Source organism: Microtus pennsylvanicus, chromosome 3 (assembly GCF_037038515.1).
Source record: "Microtus pennsylvanicus isolate mMicPen1 chromosome 3, mMicPen1.hap1, whole genome shotgun sequence".
In the NCBI taxonomy this organism is placed as follows: domain Eukaryota; kingdom Metazoa; phylum Chordata; class Mammalia; order Rodentia; family Cricetidae; genus Microtus; species Microtus pennsylvanicus.
The window spans coordinates 42,296,317-42,317,736 of NC_134581.1; the positions used below are offsets into that span (position 1 = coordinate 42,296,317).

The 21,420-nt window shown below is 44.4% G+C and overlaps 1 protein-coding gene across 1 annotated transcript in view; it reads left to right on the forward strand.

Annotated features, from left to right (window-relative positions):
* Window positions 1-2,173: 2,173 nt before the first annotated feature.
* Window positions 2,174-21,420, forward strand: part of Slc17a5 (solute carrier family 17 member 5) — a 40,365-nt gene continuing 21,118 nt past the window's right edge. Inside the window, exons 1-5 of the mRNA XM_075965139.1 lie at window positions 2,174-2,364; window positions 14,072-14,268; window positions 15,703-15,936; window positions 18,005-18,092; window positions 20,423-20,509. Of these exons, the coding sequence (XP_075821254.1) occupies window positions 2,271-2,364; window positions 14,072-14,268; window positions 15,703-15,936; window positions 18,005-18,092; window positions 20,423-20,509 (700 nt within the window). The 5' untranslated portion in view covers window positions 2,174-2,270. The remainder of the gene's footprint in view (window positions 2,365-14,071; window positions 14,269-15,702; window positions 15,937-18,004; window positions 18,093-20,422; window positions 20,510-21,420) is intronic.

Here is a 21,420-nt window from a genome sequence, read left to right on the forward strand (position 1 = left end):
CCCCTTTAAATAAATACCACCCTATTAATCATAATTACAAACTGGTGTGGCATTGTTTGTGACTTCCGCCTTCACTGTTCTCTACACCAGACTGGATTTCATTGCTACCCAGAGGGTCTCCAGCTGGATGCACTCAGCAAAGAGCATACATGAGATGATCTCTAGGGGGGGAAAGTGTCAACACCTTATTAGATTTTCTTTTCCTACCACTTGGGGCTTGGTTGGTTTTTGAGACAGAATCTTCATCAGTGTCTATAAAACTGGTCAAGTCAGCAAACAGGAAGAAAGTCTCAGAGACTGTAAATGAGATCACAGGCTGTTGAGGGCCTTGGATAGGAATGCAGTCTGATATAACAAAACCATGGGTCAACCTAAGTGGGCCTTCTTGTCAGAGTCCTACAACTGTCAGGTTTACAGCTGGGAAGGGAGAAAGGCCATACTTGAAGGACACACATGCTTAGGCCTTAGGTATGATCCATTATTCTTTTAACATAAAGTATCTCTGTGTTGAAAGAACAATATAGCCGGGCGGTGGTGGCGCACGCCTTTAATCCCAGCACTTGGGAGGCAGAGGCAGGTGAATCTCTGTGAGTTCGAGACCAGCCTGGTCTATAAGAACTAGTTCCAGGACAGGCTCCAAAACCACAGAGAAAACCTGTCTCGAAAAACCAAAAAAAAAAAAAGAACAATATAGGCGATCTTCAGAGCAAATGAAATTTTATTAATTGTGCAGGCATTCGTAACTCAGCTGGCTTGGGAGTAAGGGGCTCCTTTCCCATGTTCCCTCAAACTCTGCCTTCCTATCCTCCTTCAAACTCTCTGTATCGACCTTATGACTTCTCTGGAACCTGAACCTTCTCAAGTAAAAAGTGTACTTAAGGAAACACAGTGTTGCTATAATTAGCAAGTTTTCAAGGCTGTTGGCATCTGATTCCCTGTGCTTACCAAGGGAATTACATTAGCAATCTTTTCTCAGAGAAGCAGAACCAATAGGAGAGAGGAGAGACAGTGGAGAACAAACCTATTGGGTCATAGGGACAGCAATGGTGTAGAAAGCTGAAACCAGGGAGGCTCTTGGTAAGCAATCTGAAGACATTGGGTTGGAGGATTCCTTCTGCCTTCTTCTTGGGGGAATGGGATGAGAAAATGGAAGCTGGTCTCTTTGTTCTAGTCAAACCTTCAAACGGATTGAAATCCACCCACATAGTGGACAAGCAAACTGACACATCAAATTAACCACACCAGAACTACTGTCTCAGCATTTTAGGATGTGCCAAGCGCGTGTGTGCATGCTCAAAGGGCCTGTGCCTACAACTGTCAGTTTGAAATCTATGAGGTATTTACTAGCCCAGGAATTAGGAATGTTCTTCAGAAATCCTCAGCCCTTCTTCTAGATAGGGACCTCACCTGGCTTGCCGAATTTCTGGCTTGCAAGATTTTGTTGGTTTTGGATCTGCCTGGAATTTTGCAAGGACATCTACCACATCTTATCTTCTCCATCTGTCTGCAGACACGGTCTTTATTACTCAGACGCTCAAAGGCCTCAACAGGGCTGACTAGGGCAGTTACCTAGTTCCTCTTTCTTAGAGTCAGCAGTAGGAAAACCTGTCCAAATGAGATTTACAGAGAAAAACGGACCCATGACCGAACATCACGTGGCCCACTGGCTGGGGATGTATATCAATGGTACCAGTATAGGTCTAATATGTATGAGACTCTGGGTTCAACGCAATACCTTCCCAGAAAGAAAAAGCCTATTTCATAGCTGAATCCTAATGTAGGCAGTTTCGTCGGACAGACCATGTCTTTCTTTACTCCTTTTCCACTTAAATCCACAAGCTGTCCTAGACGAGACAAAGATTGCTAATAATCAGGGGCTCTAACACAGACATCTGGAAGTCAAATACTTCCAGTGTTTTTCTCTAGCTCCCTATCACAGAGAGATGAAAGCCCTATCCGCCGCCTCCGGGACCCGTGTGCCCCGGCTTTTGCTAGGGGAACAGAGGCGCGGAACGCCCACCGCCCACAACGAACTCTGCAAGCGCCACATCCGGTTCAGCCACGCCCACCACAGCCGCACCACGCCCACACCAGGGTTGCCCGGAACTAAGATGGCGCCTGAGGAAGAGCAGCCGGAGATGGGCGGGGCCTTGGTGATGCAAGAGGCGGAGCCAAATCCTGTCCCACCCAGCCAGCAAGGCTGGAGGGCTGTGCTCCCGAGAGCTCTGTTGGCTGAACAACAACATCAGCACATCTGCTCTCCCGGCGACATGAGGCCCCTGCTGCGGGGTCCGGCGATGAACGAGGAGGAGGAGAACTCGGACAGCACCCCGCTCCTGCCGAGCGCCCGGCAAACCGAAGCGGGTAAGCGGCTGCTAGGGGTAGCGATCCGGGTGGCGGGTGGTTCCTGCCCGGGGGGCGCCTCGAGGGAGTGGCTGAGGGCTGGGGGGCTGACGAGTGCAGCCCCGTGGGACCGGCCGGAGCTGCCTGCACTGGTGGGGGACTGAAGCAATTCGGGGTCGGGGGGATCCAACGAGTCAATGAGCCAAGGGCCAAAGTGCTGCTCGCTGTTCCTCGGTGACTGCCAGGTTTCCGCTTATGCCGGTCTGCAAGCATGTGATCAGGTAGCTCCTTGGGCAGGGAGGAGACACACAGAGAAAAGAGTTGACATCTGTTGAGTGTGCGGAGGACAGTTGCATAATCCCGCGAATATCTTGACTTTGTGCTGTAAGAGACTAAAAATATTGCAGACATTTCCATTTTTGCTCATCTATCAGACTAAAGTTTAAGAAACAGGTTATTCTCGAGATGGTTATCTGTAGCACGCTAAGATAATGTACCAAAGGTCTTGCAGTGGTACTTCAAAGAGCATCTTCCCTGCCTGGGATTGTAGCTCAGTGATAACAGTTTTGACTGGCGAGGTTCTGGTCTCCATACCCGCTATGCCCCCAAACACAAGTATGTGTCTTCATTGGATTTTGCTACATTTTGCAACATAGCTTCTTGAAGCTACTGAAACTAAAAGACAAATGAGCTTGCACGCATTCAAGGATACAGGAATGAGAAAGACTTGAACTGGAAAGTTGCCTTTGCTGACCACGGAGAGTCACTCGTAGGTATGTCTTTTGTGAACATTACCAAAGAATTCTTTCATAACTGCTTTAAGCACGAGCAGATAGCCACCCTCCCTACTTGTGTGTGTAACTACCCTACTATGACGACTTTCTGGCTTTGTTCAGACACTTTTGTTGTTTTCTTGGTGGTTTGTTTTGGTTTTGTTTAATTTTGAGACTAGTGTGTTTTGGGACTGGAGAGATGGCTCAGCAGTTAGAGCACTGGCTGCTCTTCCAGAGGACCTGAGTTCAGTTCCCAGCATCCATACAGGAGCTTACAACCATCTATAATTCCAGCTCCAGGGGATCCAGCACCCTACTAAGGCCTCCATAGACAGGCACCAGACATGCATGTGGTACAGACGTACATACATACAAAATATTCATATACATTTTAAAAACTAAGAAAGGATGCTTTATTCTGTAAAGTTCAAGGCAGCAGTGGGGTGAGCCTAGGTCTTTCATTTTGTGTTTGTTTGTTTGATTGGTTGGTTGGCTTTCTTTGAGACAGGGTCTCCTGTAGCCCAAGCTGGCCTCTAACCACTTTGTAGCTGAAGGTGACTTTGTACTCCTGATTCTCCTGCTTCCGCCTCCTGAATACGTGCCAAACACTCCACCCACCTGCAGCCCCTCTTACTGTCTTCTCGGGTTAGAATCAAAGGCTGGCACTTCACCGTCTTGCCATCCATCACCCTAGAGTCCCTTTCCCAGGCTTTGTCATCACCTCTGTCTCGGTGCCAGCCGCCTCCATTGCAGACACACAGCACTTGAAGGTACATCCAAGGCAGATTCGCCAGCTTTGTGTGGATGTCCACCTTCTCAGCAGTCTCCCCGTTGCACTACAAGCCTAACGCCCCGCATAACTTAATTTCCCGCAGATGAAACATTATCATGATTCTTAACATCTGAGCTAGGTTTCCCGGATCCGGAGAAGGCAATGATGACGGTTCAGTTTCTGAAGTTACTGTGTGCTGAGCAGTGCTTTGATTCGTTTGCAGGTCATCTTCCCCAGCTCGATACAGTAAGCACTCGGTAACATTAGCTGTTTCGTTAGTAAACCCAGTGCCCCCTCCCACTCAATAGTATTAGTTCTGAGACTTGGCTCAGGCTAAAGCCTTAAGTTCTCCCCGTGCCTTTCTCATTTCCTTGCTTCGGCAGATCCTGTTGCTTTTGCTGGCATGGCTGTACTCACGCCCACCCCACCCCCACAGCTGCCTGACAACTTCTGCTCATTGAGGAAGCCACAATTGAATATCCCTCTTCCAAAAAGAGGATATCCCTGTCCTATCTCCCGAGATTAGTGGGCTTCCTTTCTCCCTTATGTGTGTAGCACTTCATTTTATTAGAAAAGCTTTCTAACCCCTCCGGGAGGTGGTAGCAGTGCACGCCTTCAATCCCAGCACTTGGGAGGCAGAGGCAGGCAGCTCTCTGTGAACTCTAGGCCAGCCTGATCTACAGAGTTTTAGAACAACCAGGACTGTTAAACACAGAGAAACCCTGCTACTGAGTTGTGTTGAGCCAGATTTGACTCACCCATATCAACACTCTGCAGACCCTGGTGTTTGCAAAGACCCCCTATAATCAGTACTCAACAGGAGGTGAGGGGCTTGACCATCAGAGAAGGTAAGAAAATTTTTCTTTAAATAGAAGCAGAAAAAATTCATGACCTTAAGTGAGACAGTGGTAATATTCATGGTTCCAGTCAGTCAGTCCTCTGAGACAAAGAACTTAATACAATTATTGAAGCATTTGTTAAGACTGGAAGGAGAGGCCTGGAGAGATGGGTCAGCATTGAAGAGCTCTGGCTGCCCTTCCAGAGGACCGGGGTTCAATTCCCAGCTTACAACTGTCTGTAATTCCGGTTCCAGGGGACTCAACACCTTCACGTAGGCATACATGCAAGCAAAGCAATAATGCACAGAAAAAATAAAAGTAAATGAATCATGAACTAAATAAATAAAAAGACCCAGAGGAAAATTCTGCAACTTTGTACAGGTAACTGTAAAATTTAACCCTCTGTTTCCTGACCAAGTAACTATTGATGTTAATTCTGGAAGCATGTGGGAACTAAATGGAAGTGGAATTTCTGTCGATTATTTTGCAAACTAGAGCACATTAATAATGTATTGCTTGCATCCTCTCAGGAGGATTATTTAAGAGAGAGAAACAGAGAAGAAAACCTTCTGCCAGGACAAATCTTGGCAGGTCTTAGCAGGGTGGACCCTAATGGCCTTGCCCTCTGGAGCCATCTGACCGTGACTCAGAGCCCTCTGGCCCTGCTGCCCTTCCTACCAGCCTGGTCTGACCGAGCTTGGAGAAGCTTGGTGCAACACCTGAGTTCCAGGGAATGTCACGGGGCGGGGGGGGACTCTGCTGCAGCATGAGCTAGGTCTAGGCTACCCAAAGGGGTTTCTTTTCTTTCTTTATTTCTTTTTTAAACAGGGTCTGACTATAAAGCTCTGTTCTGGAACAGAGCTGGCATCCAACTCCCAGAGATCCGCCTGCCTCTGCCTCCAGAGTGCTGGGATTAAAGTTCTGTATCACTATTGCCTGGCTCCAGATGACTCTTCAAAAGGACATGGAGAATATGCTTTCTATTCCACATGCTCCACAAAAAAAGATAATAACCACCCTGCTTGTCCAGCTCAACAGTCTGAACTTGCAATCATTAATCCGCTTTTATGAGATGTTTCTCAGGCACTGACTGTTTTAACCGGCCTCATATGTAAACCAGCACAGGAAGAACAGACATGCACTGAGAATGGGAAGTGGCCTAACTTGAGAGGAAAGGAATGTTAGAAAGATTGTCAGTGTAGGGAGAGTGTAATGGAAGATTGGGGGCATTTGGAATGAGGTCCTCCAAGGGTGGCATCTAGTAAACAGAAAGTGGGATCCCATGGGATGGAGTAGCTTAGAGACAGAAAGGGAAAAAAGGTTTAGTGCACTCCTTCAGCTGAGTTTCCTTGCTTTGAAAGTAAAATAGAGCCGGGCGGTGGTGGTGCACGCCTTTAATCCCAGCACTTGGGAGGCAGAGGCAGGCGGATCTCTGTGAGTTCGAGGCCAGCCTGGTCTACAAGAGCTAGTTCCAGGACAGGAACCAAAAGCTACAGAGAAACCCTGTCTCGAAAAATCCAAAAAAAAAAAAAAAGAAAGAAAAGAAAAAGAAAGTAAAATAGATAAATCCAGTCCTATTGAAACATAACAGTCATACTGCCTGTTGGCACCTCTGCCTCTCGGGAACACAAGCAGGAACCGCCTGCTTGGAGGAAGCCAGGATCTGCTATGGCTGTTGGTGGAAGGGTTGGTGCGGAGAGTGCCAGTTACTGAGACTGCAGATGCTTTCCCTGCTGGTACCTGGTCAAATCAGAATCCATCCGTGTTGCACTCCCAGCATTAGCAAAATAAGGAATTTAATCTCATCCCGTACATCAGAAGTGGAGACCACACACACACAGAGAGGGTTTCTGTGTGAAGCCCTGACGGTCCTGGAACTGAACTCAGAGATTCCTCACCTGCCTCTGCCTCCCAGTGCTGGGAGTAAAAGTCTGTACCACCACACCTCACTCAAAATGTTCAACACATTGTGGCACGATTCTTGTTGTTTGTTGGTTTGTTGGTTGTTTTTTTGTTTGTTTGTTTGTTTTAACACAGTTCTGTCCTGGAACTCTCAGAGATCACCTGTTCCTGCCTTACAAGTGCTGGGACTAAAGACATGTGCCACCACACCTTGATGGAGGAGGGTCATCTTTCTATCTGTTGTTTCACTGGTTAAATAAAGAAACTGCCTTGGCCCTTTAATAGGACATAAAATTAGGTAGGCGGAGTAAACAGAACAGAATGCTGGGAGAAAGAAGCTGAGTGAAGGAGTCGCCATGATTCTCCCACTCCAGACAGATGCAGGTTAAGATCCTCCCTGGTAAGCCACCTCATGGGCTACACAGAATATTAGAAATGGGTTAATCTAGATGTGAGAGCTAGCCAAAAAGAGGCTAGAGCTAATGGGCCAAGCAGTATTTATTTATTTTTTTTAATTTGTTTATTTATTAAGGATTTCTGCCTCCTCCCCGCAACCGCCTCCCATTTCCCTCCCCCTCCCCCGATCAAGTCACCCTCCCTCATCTGCTCGAAGAGCAATCAGGGTTCCCTGACCTGTGGGAAGCCCAAGGACCGCCCACCTCTATCCAGGTCTAGTAAGGTGAGCATCCAAACTGCCTAGGCTCCCCCAAAGGCAGTAAGTGCAGTAGGATCAAAAACCCACTGCGATTGTTCTTGAGTTCTCAGTATTCCTCATTGTCCGCTATGTTCAGCTAGTCCGGATTTATCCCATGCTTTTTCAGACCCGGGCCAGCTGGCCTTGGTGAGTTCCCGATAGAACATCCCCATTGTCTCAGTGTATGGGTCCAAGCAGTATTTAAATGAATACAGTTTCTGTGTAATTATTTCGGGGCATAAGCCAGCCATGAGGGCGCCGGGTGCCGGGGCTGCAGCCCCGCTGCTCCTATTACCACAACACCTGGCATGAGCCTCTCATTTCAGACCTTAATTTAATTTGTAAGAGCTAGTTAATAATAAGCCTGAGTAAAAGGCCAAACAGTTTATAGTTAATATAAGCCTCTGTGTGTTTCTTTGGGACTGAATGGCTGCCTGTCCAAGTGAGACAGAAACTTCTGTCTACGCTTTGTATTTATGATTACTAAAATTTCATTTGTTTTTTATTTAGATTTTTGAACAATATGACAAAAAATTAAAAATAATAATGTAAGCAAACTTGGGGTGGATTTAAGAGAGAAATTAGGAATAAATTGTGAGGACCAGCCTCCAGCAGCTTGAGGGGAGCCCATAAAGTCAATGGACTATCACTCAACTTAACTTTTCTGAAAGAGTAAAACTTAATTTGCAGGGGCCAGCAAAGGGGACTAAAAAAAAAAATTCTAAATCTTAAGTTCTGGTTTAAATCTTTTAAAGTTAAAGGCCATGATTGAATTGGATTTTGATTGGATTTTGTTTGTTATTTAATTTTCTGCTTCTTTTGGTCTGCTAAACGAGCAGACTTTAGCAAGGGGGAGGTTAGAGGAGGCTTATGTAGGCATATTCTCTAGGGAACACTTATTATCTTACCTGGTATTCCAAGTTTCTGGGGCATAATTAGTAGTGAGTTTACGTCAGGCCGACGTCTGAAACTCGAGCTGTCTGTGTCTGGGGCCTTCTGTGCTGGAATGCACTTCATGCAGTCTCCTGCAGGCATGCATGGTGCATCCCCCCCGCAACTGGTCAGCCGCAGAACACAGCCCCAGATGAAGCATGGGGCACTGGGAGCCCCAGGGAAACACTATTAGGCCACGTGTGGGACTTGACTTTGTCAGATAGCTCTTGATACATTCTCTTTCTGGGACCCTTACAGCTAAAAAATGATAATGGTCCTGCTTATACTAACAAACATCTTAAAGAACTTTGCAGTTTATGGGATATTAATCATGTTGCTAAATTCCCTTATAACCCGCAGGGTTAAGCTCTTGTGGAGTGACATCATCACATACGTAACTGGCAAATTTTAAAAATAGAAGAGGGTGACTGGGAAATGAGTGGGATTAGGATGTGTGATGTGAAATTCCCAAAGAATCAATAAAAATATGTAAAAAAAAAAGATAAAATAGAAGGGGGGACGCCCACCCAAATCCCCACATACTATACTACATTTAGTTATTTTAAATACTTGAATTTTTTCACTTTAAAGGATAATGCTTTTTTCTGCAGCCCAAAAGCATTTTGTCCTAAAGGGGTCACAGCCTAAAATATATGTTAAAAGATCTCCAAATGAATCAGTGATAAGAGTCCAATGTTCCTGTAGCATCAAGTCGAGGTTCTGCTTATATCTTTCCAGAAATGAATGAAGTCTTGGATGGCTCCCACATCGATGCATCCGAGCAGGACAGCATCCTGGAGACCACCAGACAAATGAATCTTGTAAAGATAGGTGACAGACCCATTAGCAGGTCACTTGGGGAGACATCAAGACAGAACGCATCAAGCCCAGGCTTTGTGGAAACAGCAAGCATATGATACTGTTGACCCCAAAATGATGCTGCTGTGCTACCGACTGTATTACGTGTTGATTCTCACCTTGTTAATGCAGAATCCAAATGCCTTTTTGTATGAAGAGAGTATGATATTGTTTGGTCATGCTAAGGATTGCTTTTAGGCTTTTTTATTGCCAATTCCAGGAATAGTTACTGATATACAAAAGAGAGGGCTCAAAGATGGCCTGCATGATTGGTGAAACTACTACTATTTCAGCAAAACTAATATTTCAGAAACTAATTAAGAGATGGATGATTTGAGAACTTTTACAAAGCGGCTACTCTATATTATTTTTTGCTCAGACATAACCTTGATTATCAACAATGTCCTAGTATGTGTTGCTTAAGTAGGTCAGATTTTTTTTCTCATACTATGGAGAGTCAAAGCAGTGATTTGCATAAAGAGATAGGCAAAGATTCTCCCAAGTGACCTTTGAATAGGCATCATGGTTAAGGTGGCTTTCTCCTTTCCTTGGTCCTCTGTTTGCTGTTCTTGAATTTTTCTTATTTTACTTAGACTAGCCTTAGAGGCAGTGCAGTTAACCATGGCATCTATGACAACTGTTGTTTTTTCTTTGAACATTTAGAAGTGGGGCAAAGTAGAGGGCACAAGGCCTTTTTGTTCATAGCACTAGGGAAACCAGGATTAGTAAACACATAAGTTGTCTCTTCAACGGAAGAGGTAATAATCCATTTCCAGAAGGCTGGAATTGGATGTAGTTAAGATGGCTCCGTAGTTAAGAGCACTGGCTGCTCTTTCAAAGGTCCTGAGTTCAATTCCCAGCAACCACATGGTGGCTCACAACCATCTGTAATGAGTTCTCTTGAGGAAGAGACCTGGTCAATCGTCCTCATCTGTAGCGGCGTAAACGAATGCAGACAGTTTGTAAAAATATATACAGTTTTAATGTAGAAATAGACTTACAGAACCACCGTTCCCGCGGAGACCAGGAAAGTAGAAGAAGGAGCTCGGAGCACGCTCGCCAAATTTATAGGCAGACATTAGCCCGAGGCGAACACGCCCCCTAAGGGGCGGGACTTATCCCTACACTCATCAACTAAGATCATGAAACCCAATGTGGACACATTCAACAGAGCCCCATATGTGGGCTGCCCACGCCTGCTTCAGCATTGCCAAGGCGTACATTTCAATTTCATTCAATTGCCTGGTGACCTGTGATATCTGGAAGGTCGGGCCACACCTGACTCCCAGGCATTTATGTTTATCCGAGACCCTTTCTCCCTGGACCTTCATCTTGAGCTTTGTTTCTCAGCTAATGGGACTCATGCTTATAGGAGATGTCACATGTACTTTATAAACGGAGCAGAGATGCCCCCCCCCGATATTGTTTTATTTATTTCTGTACATTGGTATGAGGGTATCAGATCCCCTGGAACTGGAGTTACAGACAGTTGGGAGCTGCCATGTGGGTGCTGGGAATTGAATATGGGTTCTCAGGAAGAACAGCCAGTGCTCTTAACCACTGAGCCTTTTATTTCATCTCAGTAGCTCTGTAAACACAGATGGCCAGAGCTGAGGTCACCCCGGCTCCCTTTCCTTGTTAGCCTTTGTTCTCTGCACACCCACCACCATTCCTGTGTTTATAAAGTGCGGTGTGGAGGTGGTGTTTGCTCTGAGGAGTGCTTTGCTCGTTATGCAAGCATGATCTTGCTTCGAACTCAGTGCGGTGGGTATCCAGTGGACCGGCTCTTTCTGCCATGCAAGCTTGATTTTCCTTGGATCAATTTCAAAGAGTATCCAAATTCATAGGCGCGTTTTACTTTATAAAATATTTTTGACTAAATAGATTTATAGTCACAACCATTTTCATAAACCTGGTGCCAATCTATTTTTAATATGACTTCTTTTCATTTGGTTTGTTTTGTTCTTTGAGACAGAGTTTCTATGTGTAACCACCCTGGTTGTTCTGGAACTCGCTCTGTAGACCAGGCTGGCCTTGAACTCACAGATATCCACCTACCTCTACCTTCTTAGTTCTGGGATTAAAGGCCTGTGCCACCACTGCCCAGTCTAGTATAACTTTTAAAACTTTGTAGTCATGTATTCTATTTTCTGAGTATTGAGAGTACCTTAGAAATGTAAGTGTGAGAAGTATAGATAGCACCTGATCTATAGCTTTTTAGGCATCATCAGTAATAATTTGAAATACCTTGCTCACCTTGCAAATTTTTCAAGTTTTTTTATTTGTATTTATGTGTATGAGTGTTTTGCCTGCATGTATGTCTGTTCACTGTTTATACACAGTGATGATGAAGGGCAGAAGAGGGCATTGACTTCTCCAGAACTGGACTATCATACCATTATGAGGCATTTTGTGGGTGCTGCAAATTCAAATCAAACCCAGTCCTTCTAGAACAGTCAGTTCTCTTAATCACTGAGCCATCTCTCCAGCCCCTTCCTCACCTTTTAAAAATGATTGATTGATTGCTTGATTGTTGGATAGGGAATTCGAGGACAGCTTGTGGAAGTCAGTTCTCCTCATGTTTGTTTTGTGACCAAACAAGCAAGCACCTTACCCACTGAGCCATCCTTCCAGTTCTTCTTCCACCTGTCTTTCACATGTCAACCTCCAGACCCACATCTTACTCACGTGATACAGTGGCTTATAAGCCACATCAGTCATGGCCTGAGAAGAAGCAGACAACGTGCAATAAAAGAATGGAGCTAAAGGGGGCTGGAGAGATGGCTCAGCGGTTAAGAGCATTGCGTGCTCTTCCAAAGGACCCGAGTTCGATTCCCAGCAACCACATGGTGGCTCACAACTATCTGTAATGAGGTCTGGTGTCCTCTTCTGGCCTACAGACATATATGCAAACAGAATAGTGTGTCCATAATAAATAAATAAATATTTTTTTTAAAAAAAGAATGGAGCTAAAAAAAATTGAGATGGGAAAGAGTGATAAAATATAGTATATATTAAGTTTATTATAGCATATAGTACATATAAAGTATATTATAGTATTTATAGTACATAGTATATATAAAGTACATTATAGTATATATAAAGTATATTATAATCCAAATCAAGCATTGCCTAAGGAAAAAGTAATAGCTTACAATAAGAAACAGCCATATAAAAAATGGGATGGAATAATGGTATTACAAGCAAGAGTGGTGTACAATCGTCTAGAGCAAGAGGATTGCTGATTACCCTCCCTTTTACTCTCGCACCTAGCGTTCAGTTAAGGACTATTAATTTTCCCCTTTAAATTTACTCAAACCTGCCCACTTCTCCAGATTATTGAAGTAGCACATTTTAATTGTCCAAATTTGAGATTAGACTTCTCCATCCGAACACCCGTGTAATGTGGCCTGATAAAGTGATGACGGAATGTGTTCCGCAAAAGGACACACCTCTTCATTGGAGCAAACAGCAAATTGTTCAAACTTAAATGACAGCCCGCATGACTAAAGTCTTAGCAATGCAATTCTCAGATTTGTATCTGCCTGTTCTCGTAAGACAATAGCTATAGCGAGGAAAAAGGATTCAGGAATACCCAGTAAATGGTTTTCTGGTGGCTGGAGAGATGGCTCAACAGGAGAGAGCCTGTCTTAGTCACTCTTCTATCACGGTGAAGAGACACCATGACCACAGCAACTCTTAGAAAAGAAAGACAGCATTCAGTGAGGGCTTGCTTAGAGCTTTAGAGGGAAGGGTGTAGTGGCGCTATTAAACCTTTATCTATTTTTCTCATGACACATCTTGTTTTTAATAATTATTTATTTTTATTTTATGTGCATTGCCTGCATATGTATCTGTGTGAGGTGTCAGATCCCCTGGAACTTTAGTTACAGACAGTTGTGAGCCGCCATGTGGGTGCTGAGATTCGAACACTGGTCCTCTGGAAGAGCAGTCAGTGCTCTTAACTGCTGAGCCATCTCTCCAGCCCCTCGTGCCGCATCTTTGTCATGCTGAATGTTTGCTAAAACTATGGGTAAAAGGGATTCGATTATATTTGGAGAAATCTGTGTAGATATGCTTAATCTGAGACTATTCGAAAAAGTACTGATTAGTAGTTTGGATGTTTCTTTAAGAATTGCCTTGGGCGGTGGGGTGGGCTGGAGCACTTACTGCTCTTGCAGAGGACCTGGGTTCCGTTCCCATCATCTACGTAACTGCTAACATCTGGTTCATAACTCCAGTTCCAGAGGAGCTGATACCCTCATGTGACCTCTGTGGGCACCCGGCACACATATATGTAGAAGGAACAGTGGGCTACGTTCCCGGCGCCCGACCGCCCACGTGGCTAGCTTATACCTGAAATAACAACACACAAATTGTATTCGTTTAAACACTGCCTGGCCCGTTAGTTCTAGCCTCTTCTTGGCTAACTCTCATATCTTGATTAACCCTTTTCTATTAATGTATGTAGCACCACAAGGTGGTAGTTTACCGGGAAAGATTCAGCATGTCTGACCTGGCGGCTGGATCCATGGCGTCTCTGAACCAGAGAGGAGAGGCATGGCAATTGCCTAACTTCCCTTCTTCCCAGCATTCTGTTCTGTCTACTCCCCCTTAAATAAATAACCATTCTATTAATCATAATTCCAAACTGGTGTGGGATTGTTTGTGACTTACGCCTTCACATACAGTACACAAACGTGTACAGGCAAAATACTCATACATGAGATTTGAAAATAAACCTTTGGAGAATGGTGGTGCACGCCTTTAATCCCAGCATTCAGGAGACAGAGGCAGGCAGATCTCTGAGTTTGCAGCCAGAGAGAGGTCCAGGACAGCCAAAACTACACAGAGAAACCCTGTCTCAAAAACCCGAATAAATAAATCTTTTTAAATTTTTTCCTTTCATTATTTAGAGATCATATAATTTAAAGTTTTCTCCTACTCTTAATTTCAGCTCCAGTATGCTGCTCTGCTCGGTACAACTTAGCGATTTTGGCTTTCTTTGGTTTTTTCGTTCTTTATTCCTTACGTGTGAACCTGAGTGTTGCATTGGTGGACATGGTAGAGTCAAATACAACCCTGACCGATAATAGAACTTCCAAGGAGTGTGCAGAGCATTCCTCCCCCATAAAAGTTCACCACAATCGCACGGTAAGTGTTTAAAGTTTCTAAAGTGTTTTAAAATTTTTTTGTTTAGATTTTTAAACAAAAAAAAATTGACTGATAATAAAATGTTTACAAGTAAAAATAATGAAAAAATATGCCTTTATCAGAAAGAAACCAAAATATGTGTTTGTGTGTGTGTATTCTCCCCAGGTTAAGAGTACTTTCTGTTTTCTTGGGAGTTAGTTGAGCAATTAGCTTATAATTATAGCCTGTGCTAACACATAAATTAATCTGTTTTAGAAAGTTATTTTTCAGTTTCCTGAGAAGAATTTGAAGTAATCTCATTTTGGCACATCAGAAAGTTAGGTTTGTTTGTTTGTTTTTTTTTTTTGTCTTTTTTGTTTTTGTTGTTGTTGTTGTTTTTGATTTTTCGAGACAGGGTTTCTCCGTAGCTTTTGGTTCCTGTCCTGGAACTAGCTCTTGTAGACCAGGCTGGCCTTGAACTCACTGAGATCCGCCTGCCTCTGCCTCCCGAGTGCTGGGATTAAAGGCGTGCGCCACCACCGCCCGGCTGTCTTTTTGTTTTTTCAAGACAAGGTTTCTCAGTAGCTACGGAACCAGTCCTGGAACTCGCTCTGTAGACCAGGCTGTCCTTGAACTCACAGAGATCCACCTGTCTTTGCTTCCTGAGTGCTGGGATGAAAGGTGTGTACCACCACCACCTGGCGTTTAAATCTAAATAAGTAGTTTCTCCAGGACATTATTGGATAGCATTTTTTTTTCCCTTTTCAATTTTTCTATCTATCTGTCTGGGTTTTTTGTTTGTTTGTTTGTTTGTTTGTTTGTTTTGAGGCAGGTTCTCTGTACGTAGCCTTGGCTGTCCTGGAACTCACTGTAGCACTCACTCTGTAGACCGAACATATCACAGAGATGCCTCTGCCCCTGCCTCCTGAGAGCTGGCATTAAAGGCTGTGCCACCACAGCCAAGCCCAAGCCTGTGACTTTTTTTTGAACCTTCTCAGTCAGGGTTGTTACTGAGCCTCCTCAGCAGCTCTTCTAGTGTAGTGTCCTAGAAGGGCAAGCTTCTTGAAGGGCGTGGCTCTTAGTTCTTGCACACTCACTCTGGAAACCCCGTGTTGTAGTGGCTGACCTGCCTTAGGGAGCCTGTCTTAGGTCTCTGCTGCTGTGATGAATGCAGCGCAGGGCAGCCAGGGGAGGGAAGCATGAGTTCATCTTACAGCTCACAGTCGGCATGCAGGGAAGTCGGAGCAGGCTCTAGAGCAGAGACTGGAGGAGCACTACTTGTCAGATTCCCTCCTAACTGTTCAACCTGTCCACAGTAGCCGAAGCCCTCCCACATCAATCATCAATCAAGAAAAGGCCACACCAGCATAGTTTGTATGTTCCGTAGTCCAAAACAATAGTTCAAAATTTCAAAGTTGAGTGGATCGCTTTTTTCTCTCTGCTTCTTTTTTACAGGGTAAAAAGTACCCGTGGGACGCAGAAACTCAAGGGTGGATTCTAGGCTCTTTTTTTTACGGCTACATCATCACACAGATTCCCGGGGGGTACATGGCCAGCAGAATTGGAGGCAAGCTGCTGCTGGGCTTCGGCATCCTGGGCACTGCTGTCTTCACCCTGTTCACACCCATGGCCGCGGACTTGGGAGTGGTGACCCTTATCGTGCTGAGAGCCCTCGAAGGGCTAGGAGAGGTAAACATTCTTGGTTCTTTTTTTACTTCATAGTCTTTGTCTTCTCCTCTCTGCTAGGCGAAGTATCCTTTTAAGGGATTTTTTTTTTAATTTTTATTTTATATGTATAAGTGTTTGTCTGCATGTACATGTGTACATGATGCGGGTGCAGATGCCTGCAGAAGCCAGAAGAGGGCGTCCGATCTCCTGAAGCTGAAAACAAACCCCAGTCCACTGCAGCAGCAGCCAGTGCCCTTAACCGCTGAGCCTTCTCCAACCAAGAGAACATTTTCTGAGGGAGACAGTAGCTCATGCTGCTGTCAGACAGAGAAGCAAACCCTTGTCCCGGAGGCTAAGGTGGCCCACACTTGCCATCTATACCTGCATTTTGGCACTTTTTAAAAAGACGTACTGTTTTTGATTGTGTGTCTCTGTGTGTCTGTGTGTGCATGAGTGCAGTGACCTTGGAGACCAGAAGAAGGTACTGAGTGAACTTCTCGAACGGGAGTTATAAGCAGTTGTGAGCCACCATATAGATGGTGGAATTGAATCTAGTCCTCTGGAAGGACGGCCAGGTTCTTAACTCCTGAGCCATCTCTCCAAGCCCCTGAATTGATGCATTTTACAACATGTTGTTAAATTGCCTTATTTTACTACATTTGTTATTTATGGAACTTCCCCTTCATCATTAGTTCATTTTTTCTGCTCTTCTAACTTAGAGACAAATAATTTATTATTTTATCTAACTATACCAATTTACTTCTAGGATTCTTCTAAACGTTTATGGAAAACATTACTCTTTGTTTTATGCCCTTCATCCTTTTTGTTTTTGCTTTTTTCCTTACCTGATTTTGTTGCAGTTCTAGGGAATCAAACCCAGGGCCTTGCCCATGCTGCCATGTTCTCTCCCACTGAGCTGACCCCATGGCCCCATTTAAAGATCTCTTCATTCCTGTCCTTCTTTTCCTCTCCATGCTTTTTTGTATCGCCATCTGGATGATGAGTGATCTCTAAGCTGGAGAGCTGCTCGTGATTAAGAGCCTTAACTCAAGCACAAGGTAGCCTGAGGTCCGCATAGCTCTCAGAGGCTGGGAGGTCAGAGCATCCATCCTACAGTAGCACCCTGGAGGGACGCTGGAGGGAAAACACTGGCCTTGGCAAAGCATCCCGTAAACCCTAATCCCTCATCCTCAATTGTATTTTAGTGGATGAGACTGAAGTTCCTGCCCATCCTCAGTCACAGGAAACATACACAGTTTATAAGTGGTGAGATTTGCTGGAAGGCTCTAGAGATTTTCAGGCTCTCGTGTTGTTTTTGCTTTATATGAGGCAGGGTCTCTATATAGCTATGTCTGTCTGGAATGCACTATGGAGACCACGCTGGCCTCGAACTCAGATCTGTGTGCCTGTGCCTCCTGAGCTGGGATTGAAGCTGTGCCTCCACACCTGACCCTGGGTTCTAATTTTAAAGGTGTTTTTGTTTTTGTTTTGTTTTTCCCGAGACAGGTTTTCTCTGTTGCATAACCCTGGCTATCCTGGGACTCACTCTTGCAGATCAGGCTGGCCTCGAACTCATAGAGGTCCGCCTGCCTCCCAAGTGCTGGGATTAAAGCGTGCACCCCCACAGCCAGTTTAAAGTTTGGTTGGTAGTTTTCATGTTCTATTCTGTCCAAATAGCAGTCCTCAAGGAAGTCTATTAAATACTTGCTTCCTGGTTACAGTGTAAACACTTATCAGCTTCTATCAGTTCCCAGGTTTGTTTTCTCCTTCTTCTTACCTAAGTAAAATATATTTATTTGTAGTCTGTTGCTTCTGGTCCTGTTACTGTATCTCTTTACTGACTGCTCTCCTAGCGTAGCTCCTTGTCTGTGGATGTTTAACATTGTAGTCTGTGGTTTCTACCGCAGTCACAGATGGCCCCATAGCTTTTAATAGAATTGAAATTGTGTCTGTCCTTAGATTCTCTCATCTTTGGCCATTCTTCCTGTACATGCCACACTGTTCATCCATAAAGCTAGGTCAGCAACTTTGATCTTTTCTGTCTGATTTTGAAGCTGCCTTGTATTTCATCAGAAATATCCACCCCCAGGGTGTTACGTTTCCAGCCATGCATGCCATGTGGTCTTCCTGGGCCCCCCCTCTTGAAAGAAGCAAGCTGCTTACCATTTCCTATGCAGGTAAGATAACTATCCTTATAAAGCTTCTGACATAATCTGATACGTATGTACCAGCCTTGAGAGACATGCCTGCATGCCATAATCCCTCGGTATAGATGCCTCTTCCTGGAAGAAATAACCTTCTAAGGGAGACCTTTAATAGCAGTTTTTCTCATTGACTCAAAAAGAGAATAATGTACCATGATTGACTAATACCACCTCCTCTACCTGCTGTCATTTATCTCAAAATACATTGCCTTTTCAAATATTGGAACTTATAAACGAGTTCAGTAGTTGGGGAAAAAATTATTGATTTTCTTTAATTGTGATTTTGTTGTTTGGTCACTTGGTTTTGGATCTTGTGTGTGTGTGTGTGCGTGTGTGTGTGTGTGTGTGTGTGTGTGTGTGTGTGTGTGTGTGTGTGTGTTTGTGTTTGGAGACAGGGTTTCACTATATATTCTTGACTGGCCTGGAACATGCTGTGTAGACCAAGCTACCCCAGATCTCATAGAGATCTGCCTTCTTCTGCTTCCCGAATCCTGGGACTAAAGGCATGTACCACCATTGCCATTAAGATTTATTTTCTTTCATTTCGGGGATATGTGTATGTGTTTGTGTGTGCGTGTGCTCATGAGTGCAGATGCCCACGAAGGCACCAGATCCCCTGGAGCTGGAGTTACAGGCAGTTGTAAGCTGCCTGGTGTGGTCACTAGGAGTTGAATTCAGGTCCTGTAGGAGAAACAATCTGTGCTCTTGATTTTGTATGTCTGAGTGTGTGCACCATCCGTTACCGAGGCATCTTTTCTGACAGGACAGCAATGCCTATAAGTCAGGAGCAGGTGAGGAGATGAGCCACTCTGGAGCAAACAGCAGCTAGTTTACTGCATGTGAGCAACCGCTGATATGTCGGAAGCCTGTCGACTGGGACTGATTAGCACATTACCTCAGATTAGACAGTGAGCGCTCACAGCACCAGGGTCCCTGTGTGGCAGCAGCACATTAAAGGAGGCATGGTCAGTGGCTGTACGGTCTGTTGTTCAGGCTTCATCTCTGCTCCGTTATCCAAGTGAAGCTCCCAGTCCTGTCGTCTGCTGTCCTGTTCTCAGTCCTCTGTTCATTCTGGTATCTACTTCCTGTTCCTGTGTTGTTCTTGGTTTTGGTTTTTCAAAACAGGGTTTCTCTGTATAGTCCTGGATGTCCTAAAACTCGTTCTGTAGACCAAGCTGGCCTCGAATACAGAGATCTGCCTGCCCCTGCTGCCCGAGTGCTGGGATTAAAGGGGTGTACCACTGCGCCCAGCTGTTACTACTTCCCAATTGTCTTTTTTCCTTGCTCTGGGACTGAATTTTAGTCATGCTTTCAAACTCTGATTGCTGCTCCATAAATCTTTCCCTCACTTTGAAGGTCAGAAATAGCTCTGCGTTGTCCTGTGGCTCTCATACTTCCTGCTATGAAATAGTCATCGGTTTATATCTGTCTCCTACCGATGACTAAAATATGGGATCAGAAATAATGTCTAGATCTCTGGGAGTTTGAGGCCAGCCTGGTCTACAAGAGCTAGTTCCAGGACAGGCACTAAAGCTACAGAGAAACCCTGTCTCGAAAAACCAAAAAAAAAAAGAAAGAAAGAAAGAAAGAAAGAAAGAAAGAAAGAAAGAAAGAATGTCTAAGACAGATTATAATAATATGTATCTATAATTTCAGTTCTTCAGAAGTGGAGGAGGCAGGAAGATTAGGAGTCCAAGGTTACCCTTAGCTACACATAGAGATTAGGGCTACCCTAGGCTGCCTGAGACCCTGCTTTAAAAGTAAATAAATACTATCTAGCAAAGCAAGGTAATCCCAGTACTGGGAGACTGAGGCAAGAGCATTTCTGTTAATTTGAGGCAAGCCTAAGCTACATAGAGAGTTCAAGACCAGCCTGGGCTACAGGGTATAATCCTGTTCCATTTTAAAAAGAAAAAAAAAAATACAGACTATCATTTAGCTCCTATTGCATTTAACTAAAATGTCTTTTATTATCTGGTAAAAATGTTTTATAAAACAACTGTTTATAGTGTATCCAGTTCTGAAAAGCCTCGTTCTTATAACAAGCATGCGCATACCCACCGCGCACGGCTCTCACACCGATTGGTGCCTCGTATTTGTCAGTACCCGTGGAGTTGTAATGTATGTACTAGTACATATGCTTTAGGTTTTCTAGGAGCGTGCTGGATTTGTCTTCACACGCAGCTGCTTCTAATTCAGTAGTTCTTTGTCCCACATCCCGTTCCCCACCCCTGAACAGTAGACCTTTGGCTCCTTCGCCTTCCTCCAAGGCTTATAAAGTCTTCTGTGTTTGCTTTGCTTAGGAGCACAGCTCGGGACGGTAATCTCACTTCCTCTCTCTGGAATAATTTGCTACTATATGAACTGGACTTACGTCTTCTACCTTTTTGGTAAGTATACATTTTTAACTAAGTCATCATGTAAATTTAAAACATAATAGTAGTTGATTACATTTAAATGTGATTCTGTCTCCCAACTTCCTGACTTAAAAGATTTCATAACGGAACATGGGAGTTTGTAAAAATTTAGTAGAAAGTTTCTGAACACAGAGTGACCAGACTCAGAGTTAAACATGCAAGGAGTTCAGAGGTTCTTCTGGCAACGCTAGCCCGTGTTGTGTCACGTGACTCCACTGCAGCCTAGGTCCTGAGGGAACCCATGCTGCCTGAAACACCTCAGCTCAGATTCAAGAGCACTGTATGTTATGAACTGTAATGTTTTCACTGTGCATACAAAGTTTTCTGCTGTTCTAGAAGCATGGTGGTTTATTAGGGAAAACAAAATGTTGATAGGGGGTTTCTGTCCCACCAGGTCCCGCAGTCATTCTGTCCCAAAGAAATACACAGAGCTCTACATTAATCGTAAACTGATTGGCCTAGTAGCTCAGGCTTCTTATTAACTCTTATATTAGCCCATAATTCTTGTCTGTGTTAACCACATGGATTAGTACCTTTTTCAGCGGGCAGTCACATCTGGTGTCTTCTGCGTCTGGATGACAACTGCAGACTGACTGTTTCTCTTCCCAGAATTCTCCTGTTCTCATTGCCCACCTCTATCTACTTCCTGCCTGGCTGCTGACCAGTCAGCATTTATTTAAAATGCAAGTGACAGGGTACAAACCATTGTCCCACAGCAACAAAAGGCAGTATTCTCCTACTGTAATTCTTCAGCATGTATCAAATCACAGTATCTTGGGCTGGAGAGATGGCTCAGAGGGTAAGAGCATTGCCTGTACTTCCAAAGGTCCTGAGTTCAATTTCCAGCAACCACATGGTGGCTCACAACCATCTGTACTGAGGTC